At 39.2% G+C, this 14,688-nt stretch overlaps 1 protein-coding gene across 1 annotated transcript in view; it reads right to left on the bottom strand.

The window, feature by feature from the left end:
- Nucleotides 1-13,768, bottom strand: part of TUSC3 (tumor suppressor candidate 3) — a 132,460-nt gene extending 118,692 nt beyond the window's left edge. The window contains exon 1 of the mRNA XM_074588149.1: nucleotides 13,589-13,768. Within this exon, the coding sequence (XP_074444250.1) occupies nucleotides 13,589-13,714 (126 nt within the window). The 5' untranslated portion in view covers nucleotides 13,715-13,768. The remainder of the gene's footprint in view (nucleotides 1-13,588) is intronic.
- Nucleotides 13,769-14,688: the final 920 nt, after the last annotated feature.

Here is a 14,688-nt window from a genome sequence, read left to right as displayed (position 1 = left end):
TACCAGCATCGCTGATGGGCTCAGACTTGGCCAGCAGTGGGTCCATCTTGGAGCCGACTGGCATTGGCTCTATTGGACATGGGGGAAGCTTCTGGCACCTTCTCACAGAATCCACCCCTGTAGCCCTCCTGCTACCAAAATCTTGCCACATAAACCCAATACAGCTAGAAATGACAAACTGTAATACAGAAGGGTTCAGGTGACACAACTACCTCACCACAAAAGTTTGGATGCAAGTTCAGACCACTGATTTCTCTTTCTCTCCTTTCATCATACACAAAGCAATGCTCTTTTTCTTTCAGTAACACATTTCAGTAAAAAGATTCCACAAGCAATTAAAAGAAAGTTAGAAATACTAGGCAATAAAGTAACTTTTGCAAGCATCAAAATTAATTGAGTGTAAGCTCCACTTTTAAAAATTAGGCAATTTGTACATTGTACCCATTATCCCTGTGTTAATGTATGTTTCAGAGTATTATGCATCCTAATACTTTTTTCAAACTTCTTTTGATCATGACTAATGTTCTCATTGTGAAAAAAATCTTCATCTATCCTCACATTATTTCACTGCCATTTTATTACTAATAGTTACTGAGACATTCTTTGCCATCTCTGACATTTACTCTCCATAGTTTTATTCTATTATGCCATCCTTTTATTGGTCACTTCATTGTCAGAGTTTCCTAGCAATTTCTATTTCTCAGGAGGAAAAAAACCACACAAAAATGTGATAGAACCATTAAATTTAGCATTCTTCTCTTTGACTAGTACCTCAACATTTTCAAACAACAAAACCTTTTCTAAAGTTTTCTTTTTTCCTTTGTCAGCCATCCAGACGAAGTTCTTGCCTACTTGCAATTACCCATGCATTCAGGGGCAGAAGTATTATGCAATTCCTTAAGCAGGAGTTCCTTTCAGCAGAACACTACCTTCCCTGGTAAGTCATTCAATTAGAAGACAAAGGACATAACACGGTGCCAAATTAATTAATGGATTCTGTGGTTCAACAGGAGGCAGACAATCTCTAGTGATAGATAAAGCCCTTAATCCTTTTAGCATAAAATAATTACTTTGTAGTTTCAGATCTATTTCTGAGTAGTTTAAGACTATTTATACAGACCAGTACATAATTTTAATCTAAATAAAAAAGTGCAATTAAGTAAGACTAAAGCAGTTCCTTGTTGAATGCTAAATCAAGATGGTACAAGTGGTCAGGAGGCTTTAATACAAAACCTAATGGTTTAAACGTGTTAAGAAACAGCCATTTTAACACCCACCCCCACCATTAAGTTCTGTGTTGAATATTAAAAATTCAGGTACTTTATAATGGATAACTCAAGAACTCACATTGAGGAAACTGGAAGTGGAATTAGTATCTACATTAGAAAAGTAAAAATTTGATGCGAATGTTTACCAAAATAATGTTGCTTTCTCATAAAAACATGGACATATCATGAAGTCTAAATTTTGACCTTCTGAAATTAACCTGAAATCAAATTTCTAAAGGTCTATGTATTTTTCGTTCTTAGAAAAAGTGACAAAATGACGAAAAACAGCTGAAAGTGCCTCCCTAAGCTCATTTTTAAAGCATGCTCTTTAACTCTTTGTAGACTCAATATTCACTGTAAAGACTCCAGTAAAAATACGTTTCCTCCAGAACATTTTTACTATCAAAACAGCTCATTAAATTAAGGAAAAGTTCCATTTCTCACTTCTTGGGAGAAGTACGGACTTCAAATTACTTTGCAAAACAAAGCTGCTGTATCAGCTAATGAACTTGTAATTTTCTCTCTCACAGCCAAGCAAGCATGAGTTCTGCATGAGAGCACAATACAGTCATTGCTCAAAAAACTGATGTTGCTATAACTGAACAGCTTCATCTAGATTTCTGAATCAGTTAAGATACATACCAATAGTCTAATGCATTAACATAATAGTCATTATACCACTTGAACATGGTGGGACAAAGAGAACACAATTAAAGGTGAAAGTTCTCCTTTCTATGAAACTACATGTTATCTGAATATGCGATATATACTTGGACTTAAAATCTGAGCAATATAGCTCACTTAAGGCTCTTGGAAAATGATCATCTTTAAGAAGGCATCAGCATATTTGTCCTAAATTTATGAAGGGGCTGAGGATAGAAATACCATTCAGTTCTTACATAGGTGGAACCATCTCCACCAGTACTGCTGCTGATGGTACTAAAGGTTGGTACTAAAACCTCCAATAACAATATTTCAACTAAAAGCCTAGAGTGGGATAAATTCTGGCCTCATTGTTTTCTGGTGTAGATCACTTCCTAGTATTTTTTCTACAGTGTAAAATATTTTGCACTAAAATAAACATCAGTTTTAGTGCCTCTCCCCCACCTAGCAATCCATCAAAACCAAGCCGAATATGGTGATATTTGACCACCTCTAAACTAAATCAAACACCACTCTAATCTTGTGCTATACTCTCTTTTTCTTGATATCTGTACAGGTAACATGATACGTAGTTTAACTAAGACACAGAGAATCAGTTAACTGAGGAATTTTGATCTACGGCTATCAGGAGCTGAGAACGGAGTTAGCAATTCTAGACTTGAAGAGGCTTCTCCTGCCTGCCACCAGGTGCTTACAACCCAGATTTTGTGTAATGTCCCCCTCCTCAATATTCTTGTAATATACACACAACCTAGAACAACAAAAGAAAAATACTGATTTGAGCACCTTTATGTTCCCAGCAAGGTCCCCATTACTTCTAATCATTCAGGGGCTGGCACTTTGAGCACTGGGCGCAGTGCGCTCTACACTTAACTTCCTTCAGCCACCTCCACTGACAGAGGCAGCCACAACTGAGAAGGTGACAGCGGTTTAAGTGGAGAAAGTGAGCATACAGAGGTTATCCTGACTCTCAATACTTAAAAGTCACCTTGATTTCTTTCACTGCCCTCCGTGTGGTCCCCAACTTACACGCTTGGCAGGCAGCACTCATGTCCAGATGGTAGACGAGTAAATCTACTTGAACAGATTGTATTACAATGTTTTACACTAAACAGTTATTGGATTAAACATATAAATAGTTGTGGGAACCTGGGACTTCCCTCTTCCGAATGATCATCATTCGGCTAGAAAATTATCTTCCCTCTTGTCGCTCCTCTGTGGCCCAGTGAATCCTGAAACCTTCTCTGAAGCTCTGTGCCTGTGCAAGAGGACAGTTTGACTACATCGATATCAGCAAGTAGTGCAATGAGAACAAATACACCTGTAGAAGAAAATAGCGGCGCTGAAACCTTAATACCCACACCCTGCTGGATTTTGCTTCAAACTAATTCTAAATTGGTTCCAAGGACTGAATGTGGATTAGTAATTGGAGTGCGTTACCTGCACTTCTGGAGTGCAGTTTAATTTCAGTAATAGAATCCAGTTCACACACTCAAGAGACCATTTCAGAGTGCAAACAATGCCTTGCAGGGGGAAAACAACCGATTCACTTCAGAGCAGCAGCCTGCTTTTTGAATTAAAACAATAATGCAGACCACCTTAAGAGGATCCAAGCATCCAGAACAACAGACAGCCAAGTCTTTAGAGTACTTTATGTGAAGCAGGATATCATTTCCCAGAAACCAAATAAGTATCAACTGCTCCCACTATTTCAGTTTCCCGGACACGCTCTAACCACAATGCTACTGCATAAAAGATTGTAGTGTCACATTTCATTGACAAATTAAATCCTACTGTGAATGTTACAAGTTCAGAGCAAACAATGACTTAAGATTGCCTAGTTTCTGTGCACAGAAACAAAGAAAAGAGAAAAGGAGGCTCAGGAGAGACCTTATCGCTCTCTACAACTACCTGAAAGGAGGATGGAGCAAGGTGGGGGTCGGTCTGTTCTCCCAGGTTACAGGCGATAGGGCAAGAGGAAACGGCCTCAAGTTGCACCAGGGACAATTTAGACTGGATATTAGGCAAAGTTTCTTCACTGAAAGGGTTGCCAAACATTGGAACAAGCTGCTCAGGGAAGTGGTGGAGTCAACATCCCTGGAGGTATTTAAAAGACAGGTAGACATGGTGCTGAGGGACATGGTTTAGTGGTGGACATGACAGTGTTAGGTTAACAGCTGGACTCAATGATCCTAAAGGTCTTTTCCAACCTAAATGATTCTGTGATGCTATGATTCTATGAATGGGCTAAAATACAAGATACCAAATCAGATGAGAATTGTCCTCCATATGTGCAAAAGCTGAATTTCAGGTGCCTGTTACTTTTAAAGAAATGGGATAATGGTGGCAGCCTCCAGAACAAATACGCATTTACACAAAAGCATCTTAGATTAAAATTTTACTCTGAAAGCTACATTATCCATGAGGTCTGGGTAAAGCACTTTGACCTTTTACAGGACCTAGGTTTAGAGTTGTAGGAAGACAAGAACTCACAGCTGTCAACACAAAGGTAAAAGCTATTTCATATAGACGAGGGCAAACCAGTGTGCATGTACACATGTGTGCGTGCACATGCATACACACATATATAAAAATCTATCTGTATTTACTGATTTATCCACCTTTAGAGGAAACAAATAGGAAAATGAGAAAGCGTACGGTGCATTTTAAGTGGAAAATGATTAGCAATGCCCCAAACCAAAAAAAACCATAAAGGAAATGAAAACAAATTATAATATCTGGAGCCTGACCAGTGGATATTAATAATGTTTTATCTTAGTTTCTAAACAAATTGCCCACTAAAGAAGTTAGTGCACTGCTATCAATAAACAGAAATTTGAAGAAAACTTATAGACAAGAACTTCTATCCACACCTAGCTTAGATGAGAAAGTGTCTCACAACAGAAGGAAAATATTTACACAGTAACTTCAGTTCAGCATTAATATGCACCATTCCTGTCAATTTCTGAACAATTTCTGCCTCACCCACTGGAAGCACTGTCACATTGTCAATAACTGAATCTACCTGTTGTGGACAAATAAGAGGCATAACAGTCCTACCTCTTGAATTTAGATTAAGCTCCCTAAGACTGATGTCCCCCTTGAAACTTCAATGAAATTCCTGCCATTCACTTTCCACTTCATTTGGAAGGTTTTGGTAGAAAATTATACCAAATTCTGGACAGCAGGGAGCACACAGCCTTACAGTTCTGACTTTAGCATCCAAACTCTAGAGAAGGACAAGATTTCAGGAACATCCTTTTGTATTTCTTATTCCCTGGTTCAAGATCACCAACTATGCAGAGTGCTGGTACCGCAACCCGTGATGAGATGCCCTGCTCCTTCCATTACTAAGTTGCTCTACAATTGCCTCACCTAATTGTAGCCTGAATTCCTCTCTTTGGACAAACACCAAGACATATGCTGGTATAGCTAATTTATTCCTTCCCTATATGTAGCCCAAGCCCTGCAACTTTTAAGGTATCTAGAAAAATATACATTACCTCTGTCAGTCAAAACAGATTTCTACTTGTATTCAAATACCTTCTTCATACTGTTAGATAACCTTGAAAAAGCAGGGTAGAGAAAGGAGCTGTATTTCAAAGCATCCTGTCTGCTTAGTTTTATCATCCCTTACATTAATCTCCCTTGCAGAATCTGAGTCTCTAGTTATGTCTCTTATAGAAAGCTGAAGATTCACGTTAAAATACTTTAATAGTATTAAAATTAAAAATTATTTTAAGTTTCATATTTTTAGTATATAAGTACCCCAGTGAATTTAGTAGTTACGGATTAAATGCAATTTAGATTTCACCCTAATTTACTACTAAAAGTAGAGGAGGGTCATAGGGAGTTGATGATAACTAAGAGAAGGGAAAAGAACAAAATATTTTAAGCAATAATTCGAATCACTGAAGTAAACAAAGACAAAGCAGCTACAATTACCAAGAAAGGTTTTAGGAGGACCAACTAAAAAAAATACATCTCATAATTTATTGTTAAAATAACCACGTTCTTCAGCATAGTGAAGAAAAAATACTGCAATACAAATATAACAAATCATTATTCCAAACAAACAGACTCCTGGAGGACAGTGCAGTTTTCAGTTAAAGGCTTAACTTTAGATTCAGACCTCTGCCACTGACAAGATTTAAGAAACAAAATACATGTAAAAGCCTGAAAGTGTAGTCAGCAGGACCTGATAATATCTCGTATTAAGGAAATCAGCTAATTAATTAGCTGAACAACTGTCAATTATTTTCTTAAGTCATGAAAAACAGCCTAAGTATCAAAGCACTTCATGAAATAATCAAGCTTACAAAAACGTTTAGCAGAAGTTACAAAATAAAACCCAGAAATTAACCTTATACTTTAAATAGGCTTTGTTTTTACTGTATTACCTACGCTTTTGCTCTACAGATTTAAAAAAATCTCCATTGAAGAGATATTTACATGGCTCAGACATGAACACATACACATCGAAATCTAGAAGAGTTAAACAGAAACTTAAGTATGAAAGATTCAGATTAGACCTCGTCTTAGTTGGCCTATGTAAGGCAACAGGAGAAGGAAAGTAACCGAACATGCTAATTTTGTAATAGTAGAGCAGACAGCAATAGTGATATGAAATTATTAAAAAGCTAAACTAAATGCAGAGCAGAAAATAGCTTTTATCCTTCAAGCAGCTGATGCTATAGCCTATAACCTTGAGCAACTCTGTGAGCCCAAAATGTCATTCCACAAAAGGACTGCACAACTGTAATTATCACTTAGGTTATAAACTTGATATACAAATTTTTTATGCAACACAGCAAAACTCAGCTAAGCTTAACAACCAGTACATCTGAAATTCAAAAATAAGTTGCTTTAAACTCAGAAGAAAAGAACAAGAAAAAGTAACGGAATGGCATAATTAGGCTAGGGACTGCAACTGCTTAAGAGGAATTTTGGGTATTCCGAAATGGTATTATCAGATACAAACATCAGAAGAAAATAAAATCCTAACAGTAAATCCTATTAGGTGGGACAACAGTCACCCCGCAGAAATGACAGAAGTCCTGCCACCACTTTGGTAATCATGAAGAAGAGTGTTGTCACAAAGAAGTTCGCACTGGCAAGGGGGCAAATCTTTTCCATCTCAAATTTCTAGGATTATTTTCTGTTACCAAAATATTGCCGTGGGTTTTTTTTAATTCTGTCATAAGAGAAGCAATGCATTCAATGCAAATTCCAGTTTGCTTATCTTCTTTAGAATGCAAAGGACTTGTAATAATAGAGAAACTCATACTTTTATATGCTATCTTAAATATGACTTTAAGGATCACTATAAAATATCTTTGAATTTATTTCATGGCAATCCCTCATTATTGAAAGTTCTAACAAAAAAAAAAGAAGAATGGTTATTACATTTGATATGCACACAAAACATTAATATCTCATCGCATTCGATGAAAAGATAACAATACTTTTTTCTTTTGCCTACTTTCAGATTTATTAGAGCAAGAGGCCTAAAAGCAATAACAGGTAAAGTTCCTTTTTCAGTTCTGATCACTAACTTAGCCAACAAAATGTGACCTTCAAAACACTTTTAAAAAGGAAGAGAATAAATCTGAGGATCCAAAACAATAACAAAAACACCCCAATGCAAACACTCTAATTGTACTGGCTGGTTTTTCCGGAGCACTTAGAAGTCAAGCAGATACAATCTGTATTTTCCATGTGGTTGCACAGGATGTGCTGTATAAACGGTTATAGAACAGAACAGGGGAAAGATCAATTCCACCACTGATCTGTCTTATGACAGCAAGGATGCTGAATGGAGACATCTGGGACAGAAAAGTTTCAGTAATCCAATTACAAAATGCCATCAGGCTGCTGTAAGCATCCTTTATTTCACTTATTGTATGCAATCACTGAAGACATCAAGGTTCTCTATACAGCTTTGTTAAAATAAGAACTGCTGGTTAATTTTGTCAAGTTTCTCCAAAACTTTAGTTAATTAGGAATAGAAGAGGAAGGTTTATAGAGGTTTTCGTGGCTTGTAAAAATCAGCAGAAAATGTAGAATTCTTGCAAACACTTTTTCTTGCAAACGTTCTTTTTAGGACAGAGTAGAGAAAAACATTTATAATTGCATTTAAAGAATTTTACATTTTCAGGCATGACTTATTGCTGTTATTTCACTTCCAACTCAGGACAGTTATTTTAAAGCTTTAAGCATTGATTAAAAAAAAAAAACACCTCTTCTCTCTCTACTGCAACAATAGATAAAATGGCAAATTACACAAATGGATATAAACCCTCCACTTAAAAATACATCTTTAGAATTGCTTGAAGCTGAATCTATAATCAGGACTGGGTTTCCCTTCAAAGGGCCAACCTTTGCCACATCTCAGTTTTTAATAAAGTTTTTAAAGAGGAGTCTATACTTAGTATAACTGCCAAACATTTTCCTGCATGCTGCTGCAAAAGTAAAAATGTGCAGCGCTCCACAGTCTGGATACCAACCCAAAAACTGTAATGATTAGAAGACCAAAAAGACTTGATATTTGAGTTTAATATTAAACAAAATTTCAAGAGAAAGAGAAAAAACTTAAGTTTTAATTATCACTACTTTGTTGAAATAGGATCAGAGATCCCAAGAGACCAGGATCCCCTCTCTTATACTATGCTGAACCTATGCTTTCTCCTCTCGCTCTACCACATTTCTCATCATTTCTTTCCTTAAATTAAATATGCAGGAAGAACTTGGATCAGAAGGAAGGAACGCTACAGATCACTGAAAACAGCATCAGGAGACACAGGAAGAAACTAAGTAGTGTCCTTTCCATTTTGGAACAAGAGAGACCAGGGCAGCCAGCTTTGCTGCATATCTTTTGTGCCGTAGCTCCACAAGGATGAGAATTGCTACATTTACGGTAAAACACCACCACGAATTAGACTAGGAAAGGAATTTTAAAGCAGAAAGTATCATCCTGGCTGCAAGGGAAGGAACAGGGTAATAATCATCAATAGCCTTGAATAAACAAGGTGGGCTTAACACCAAAGGAAAACAAGAATGCACGGTGCAGAAACAAGACCACCACCAACAGCTTCTAAGGGCAAATCAGATAGACATTTGGCAGGAAAAGTAAAAGCATAGCTGAGCTTTGGGATAAAGGATCAATTAGATAGGGTTGTAAGGACAACCTTCTACAATTTCTCACAGTTGCAGTAACTTCTACACCCAGTTGGGGAAAGGGTGAGAGACACAGGGAAGAAAAGGTAAAGAATAGTGATAGGGTACCAGTTTTGAAATACTTCAAGAACACTCAGGCAAACTAAGACATTACGGAAGCTTACATTACAGAACAGTAAAATTACTACCATGTTGTTATACCTCATCAGCATCTTTCTGAGTAGATTTAAGCTCAACAAGATACTTCCACTGGAACGAAGCTGATATGTAGGTCTACACAGACAGCATCCCTGCATCAGATTCAGCAGTAATGACAAACTTACCTACAGGAAAATAGCTACTCCAACTGCGTGTAAGTGGTTTCATTAAGCTTCTGAATCATCTACCTGAAAGCTCAAAAATAAACTTTACCCTCTATGACAAATGCTTTTAATACTGCAAAACCAATGCTCTTCTTCTATGTGTTCCAGTAAAAAAATAATCTTACTTATCTTTATAAAAATAATATAAAATGTCCATGCAAAGCAATTTATAACAAAAAGCCAAGCGGTATATTTCAAAGTGCAATATTCTCATTCTGATTCCTTCCAATTTTTAATAGTTCTACCTACTTAGAATTTGCATAAGATACAAAAGAAGCATGGGAACGTGCCTTACAGAAAACACGTGTATGTTAAAACAAGCATATTATCTCAGATGCTGTGGAAACAGTCAATTAGTATTTTCTCTCATTATGAATACAGTTTCCAAGAGTCCTTCTTCAGTTACCTGCTGCTATTTCCATAACTAGGAACTTTTATTTACTTCACTTTATTTAAAGGTACTGCTCAGCAACAGAATTAAAATCATAAAAGCAGTCTTTTCAAATCTAGTTAGCTCTTAAGTGTGAGCCATGGGAGAAAGTTATGGTGCTGCTCTTCACCTAATTTCCAAATTATTATATTTTGTCTGTGGTCATTTCAAGACAGTCCAGTGTTTTCTGTTGATCTCCTCAGTAGCGAAGGCTGTCAAGGGTGTCCGCTATACACAAAAGCGAACAGCAAGATTAAAGAGAAGCACTAGGAATGTTTGTTTGTTTACATATTCATGTTGCCATTCTACAAATACCTTCCACGACACTAGATAACTAATTATCAACTAATTCAAATCCATTCTTTAATTTTTACAAATTTAATCAAATTTAAGATGGACCTCAGCACTTTGCAGTAATTTGCCACAAGATGAAGTTTCTTTAGATATCATCAAGAACATTGTACTGTATAAGACAATGTATTTTAGTAATTTAAGAACTTGTGTATTTTCCACTCAAAATACAGCTGTAACATAGTATTTTACAGTCAACACAGAAAATTACGCCCCTGTTCTCTTGTTTCTCTGCTAGTAATAAGTCCTTTAAAAACAGCTAAAATCTTAACTTGGTCCTCTCCTTTCTGCAAATTCATTATCTTCATCTTCCAGGTTCATACAACTAATCCAGACACCTCTAATCATTCAGACTTTAGGCATACTTTTCTATGTAGTCAATGCTTTAGAAGAAAAAAACAAAACAAAATATTGTTTTCACCATGTATACTTTCCTTGCTTAAGCTCCAATTCCAACATCTCATGTTTTTCTCATTTTCAGTTATTTCACTTTCAAGTACTTTTCCAGTACTCAAGGTTTTAAAAAAAGTTTACTGGGAAAGAAGTTCCCTTTCTCTAATCCTTAACCTCTCTTTCCACACAACCACCCCAACAAAGACACATACAAAGCAAGCAGTAAAGAGGAAACTGAGATGCGACTTCTTTTTATTTCATGAGATATATATTTTACCCCTACTACCGTAACTTCCCTCTTGCAGTGTTCATTTTGAAACAATTCACTGTATGTTCAACTTCCATAACAGCTATGGCAATCTTATCAGTCTTTGTATGGAAAAAACTTAGGTTCACTTTACACATTTAACGCTCATCATCTTTGCCTTTTACCACTGTGCTTCTGGACAGTATTCTGAACAGGAACCTCCCATAGCACAAGATCCTGTGCTCTTCCCATTCATATAATTTCCCTCAGAACAGTTTTAAAATGTTATTTACAAACTGCTTACTGTAAGAAAGTTCAATTTTCATCTTTCACCTACAGATGTTTTTTCCTCCCACGTATATTGGGCAAACTACTACAGTTTTCAACATAAGGTTAGTAGGACAAGAAAAGGAGCCAGACCTCAGCTGTAACATATAAAACACAGACAGATACAAAGCAATACTCATAACATCCATACTATGTATAAAACCCTGAAAATGACTAAGTTACACTTTCCTTTAAACTCACATTTAAAGTGAAGCAAGCACTCACAATGTTGCACTAGTTTCTGTAAAGATGCAGTTGTAGATACAGTATGTCTACATAAAACCAGTGTTTTGTCTCTATGAGCAGCATTTAGTCCATTGCATTAACAGAAAAATATTAAACAGGAACTAAAAATGGAGGTAAAAAGATGCCGAAGACTAAGAACTGTTAATTAATCAATTAAATCAGTTAAAAAGGGAAAAAAAAAAACTGAATAACAAGATTTACAGAGGAGAAATACCAGCTTGAACTATAGTACGAAATGGCTAGGCAAAAAACATCCATTTCAATCCTCTTATGTACCACCTCTGCAGTAGGACTGGGAAACTTTAGAGAAAGTAATTGTAGATGTCCATTTTAATTTGTCATTATTTACTTGTTAGGAAAGGATTCCATTTAAAAAGAAATAAAGATTATTTCAGCTATCTTGGTAGCACAGTTGGCATACCACATAAAAGCGTCAACAAAACTTGATATGCTAGCACATCACAACAAGAGAGAATCAAGTGTGTCAAACATTAAACATATTAAAAAAAAAAACCCTACTAAGTTTTAAAAATACGTTAAATTATAGCAGCAGAAGAGCAACACATTACTGCCTACACTTTCCAGAAAGAGGGGAAAAAGAGAATGCCTAGAGTGAAGGTGCTCATTTTTTTTCATTAATACCCAAGGGATTTATCTCAATGATCAAATTATTATTTAACTTGGTAAAACCACAAAGTCAGACCACTCTTTAGATACTTAAATGAGGATTTTACATACTAATTTTGGCCTTTTAGAATCATAGACCATCCCGACTTGGAAGGGACCCATTAGGATCATCAAGTCCAACTCCTGCCTCCACACAGGGCAATCTAGAAGTTAAACCATGTATCTAAGCGCATTGTCCAAACACTTCTCGGACACCAACAGGCTTGGGGTCACGACCACTTTCCTGGGGAGCTCATTCCAGTGCTTGACCACCCTCTCAGTGACGAGCTTTTTCCTAATATCCAATCCGAAGTTTCCCTGAGGCAGCTTTAAGCCATTCCCTCGAGTCCTGTCACTGCACACCAGAGGGAAGACCTCCTGCACCTCCCTCCCAGCTCCCCTCATTTTACTTCTTTGGCCTATAAACCTTAGTAACCTATATATATAAGAAAATTGAAACAAACAAACAAAAAAATTTCGACCACGCTTCTGTTTGAGCAAATAGCTCAAAGAGAGGACGCGTTGGCAAAATAGTTCTTTCCCTCCCCTCCATCACCACAAAGCACAAGTCTTCTGGCAACACTAACAGAAAACAGATGTGGAAAAAAAAATATGCAGATTGGTAAAAAGTTATCTCCTCCCCTAAATGAAGTTATAGGGAAACTGTAAAGAGACTCCTACTGGTTGTCCTAGCACGGGGTATGAGAGACGCTGGCCTGGGATCAAGGGCATGCCAGAAAGAGGGAAGTGTAGTAAGCTCTAGTAGCACTGAAACCCGAAAAAGGCCAATACTTACACTACCTATAAAAAAAAAAAAAACCTTTTGGCACATTTCCGTATTTAAATACTAAAGTTGCTGAAGGCAGACCGCTGCTACTGAAGCAGAATTAAAACCGCTCCTTCCTCCACGTCTCTCTTTTCCCAGGAGACCCCCTGGAGGGAAAGAGCATCCCCGCCTCCCCCAGCGGACACCTGCTGCCGCGGCTTCGGCGGCATTTACCCACCCCGGGCACCGCTTCGACTCGGCACCACAAACAGGGGCTTCAGCTCCCTCCTCCCGACGCCTCCTCGCCCCCGGCCGCCTGCTGAAGCGCCCGAGCGGCGGCCGGCCGAGGGCAGGACGCCAGCCCTCGCTTTTATTTCCTCAAAACCAGGGAGCTCAAGGCCCACGACAGCGGACCGGGATGGGACATAGCGCCGGGGGCGGCCACTCAGCCGCCGCGCTGCCTCCCGGCTGCCCTGGAGACGCCGCCGGCCATCTTCGGCGGGGCGAGGGGAGCCCAGCAGCACCCTCCTCAGGGCCGGGGAGGGAGAGGGGCCGGCGGGGAGGCCGGGCGATGGGCGCCGGGCGGAGCGGGCCGCCGCGGGCGCTGAGGAAGAGGTGGGGGGGAAGGCAGCCCGGCAGGGCAGCCCCATCCCCTCGGCCGGGCGCGATGGCGAAAGAAGCGAACGTGTCTACCTCCTTCTTTTTCTGTCCTCCCCCGAGCTGGCCGCAGAGGAGGAGGAGGAGCAGCAGCAGGAGGAGGAGGCAGCTCCTGGCCGGCAGGTGCAGCAGCCGCCGCGGTGCCCGCGTACCCAGCGCCATGTTCCCCCCCGCCCGCCGCCGGCCAGCACCTGCGGCGCCGCTGCCCACCTCCGCACCGCTGATTGGGCCCAGGCTCTGGCCAATCGCACCGCCCCCCTGGGCCGCGGTTGCTGTCGGGAAATGTAGTTGTTCGTCCGCTCGCTGAGGGGGTTCGGCGCCATTTTGGCGGCGGCGGCGGTGGGAGCAGGGGTCGTCTTGGGGTCCTCGCTAAGGTAGGCCCTTGGTGCTGGGCCTCTGGCGGGCACCCACACGCTACGGGCAGGAGATGTGTGATGGAGACTCGCTGTCAGCTTTATTGAGGCAGTATGTGGTACCACGACAGCAGCCCCAGGAGTAGTGGTGGCCCCCCCGGCGGGGTGGCGGGTATTTCTGGGGCTGAGGAGCTTCACCTGCTGCTCCGAATTCCCTGCCACAGCTACCTGCAGCACAAAGTGCAATCGTGAGTCGAGGCTGTGTAAAAAAACAAATGCACACCAAAGACCCTTCTTTTCTACACGTTTGCATGCATACACCTTTCAGATTCCACTAATCACACAGAAAGCCCTCTTGGCAGAAAGTTATATTCATGTAATACACTAATACAATTAATTTGAATTTAATTCCTAGAGCATTAACCACGCAGTTTTAATTTGATACTTCTGTGCAATCCTGTACAGTCTTCAGCGATTGCATATTTTTTGCCATGAAAGTACACACTGCTGTGCATAGGCTAGGTAGTGTTAAATTAATGAGCGTATACTTAATTTCTTCATCTCTTTTTTCCTAGAATTCCAAGTACACACCTTGTGCTACATTAGTTATTTACATACATCTGTGCTGAAGACTCCAAAGACACAACTATTCATTTCTTCAGATATTTTGCTATATCACTCAAAATTTTTATGAATTTTGTAATCAAAACACCATAATAAAATAGAAGGCTGTGGCACTGAGAGAGTATTCAAAAGCATCTGTTTATTCTGGGCACAGAATGT

The sequence above is a fragment of the Larus michahellis genome, chromosome 5 (assembly GCF_964199755.1).
Source record: "Larus michahellis chromosome 5, bLarMic1.1, whole genome shotgun sequence".
Taxonomy (NCBI): domain Eukaryota; kingdom Metazoa; phylum Chordata; class Aves; order Charadriiformes; family Laridae; genus Larus; species Larus michahellis.
This window is presented reverse-complemented; position numbering and strand designations above follow the sequence as displayed.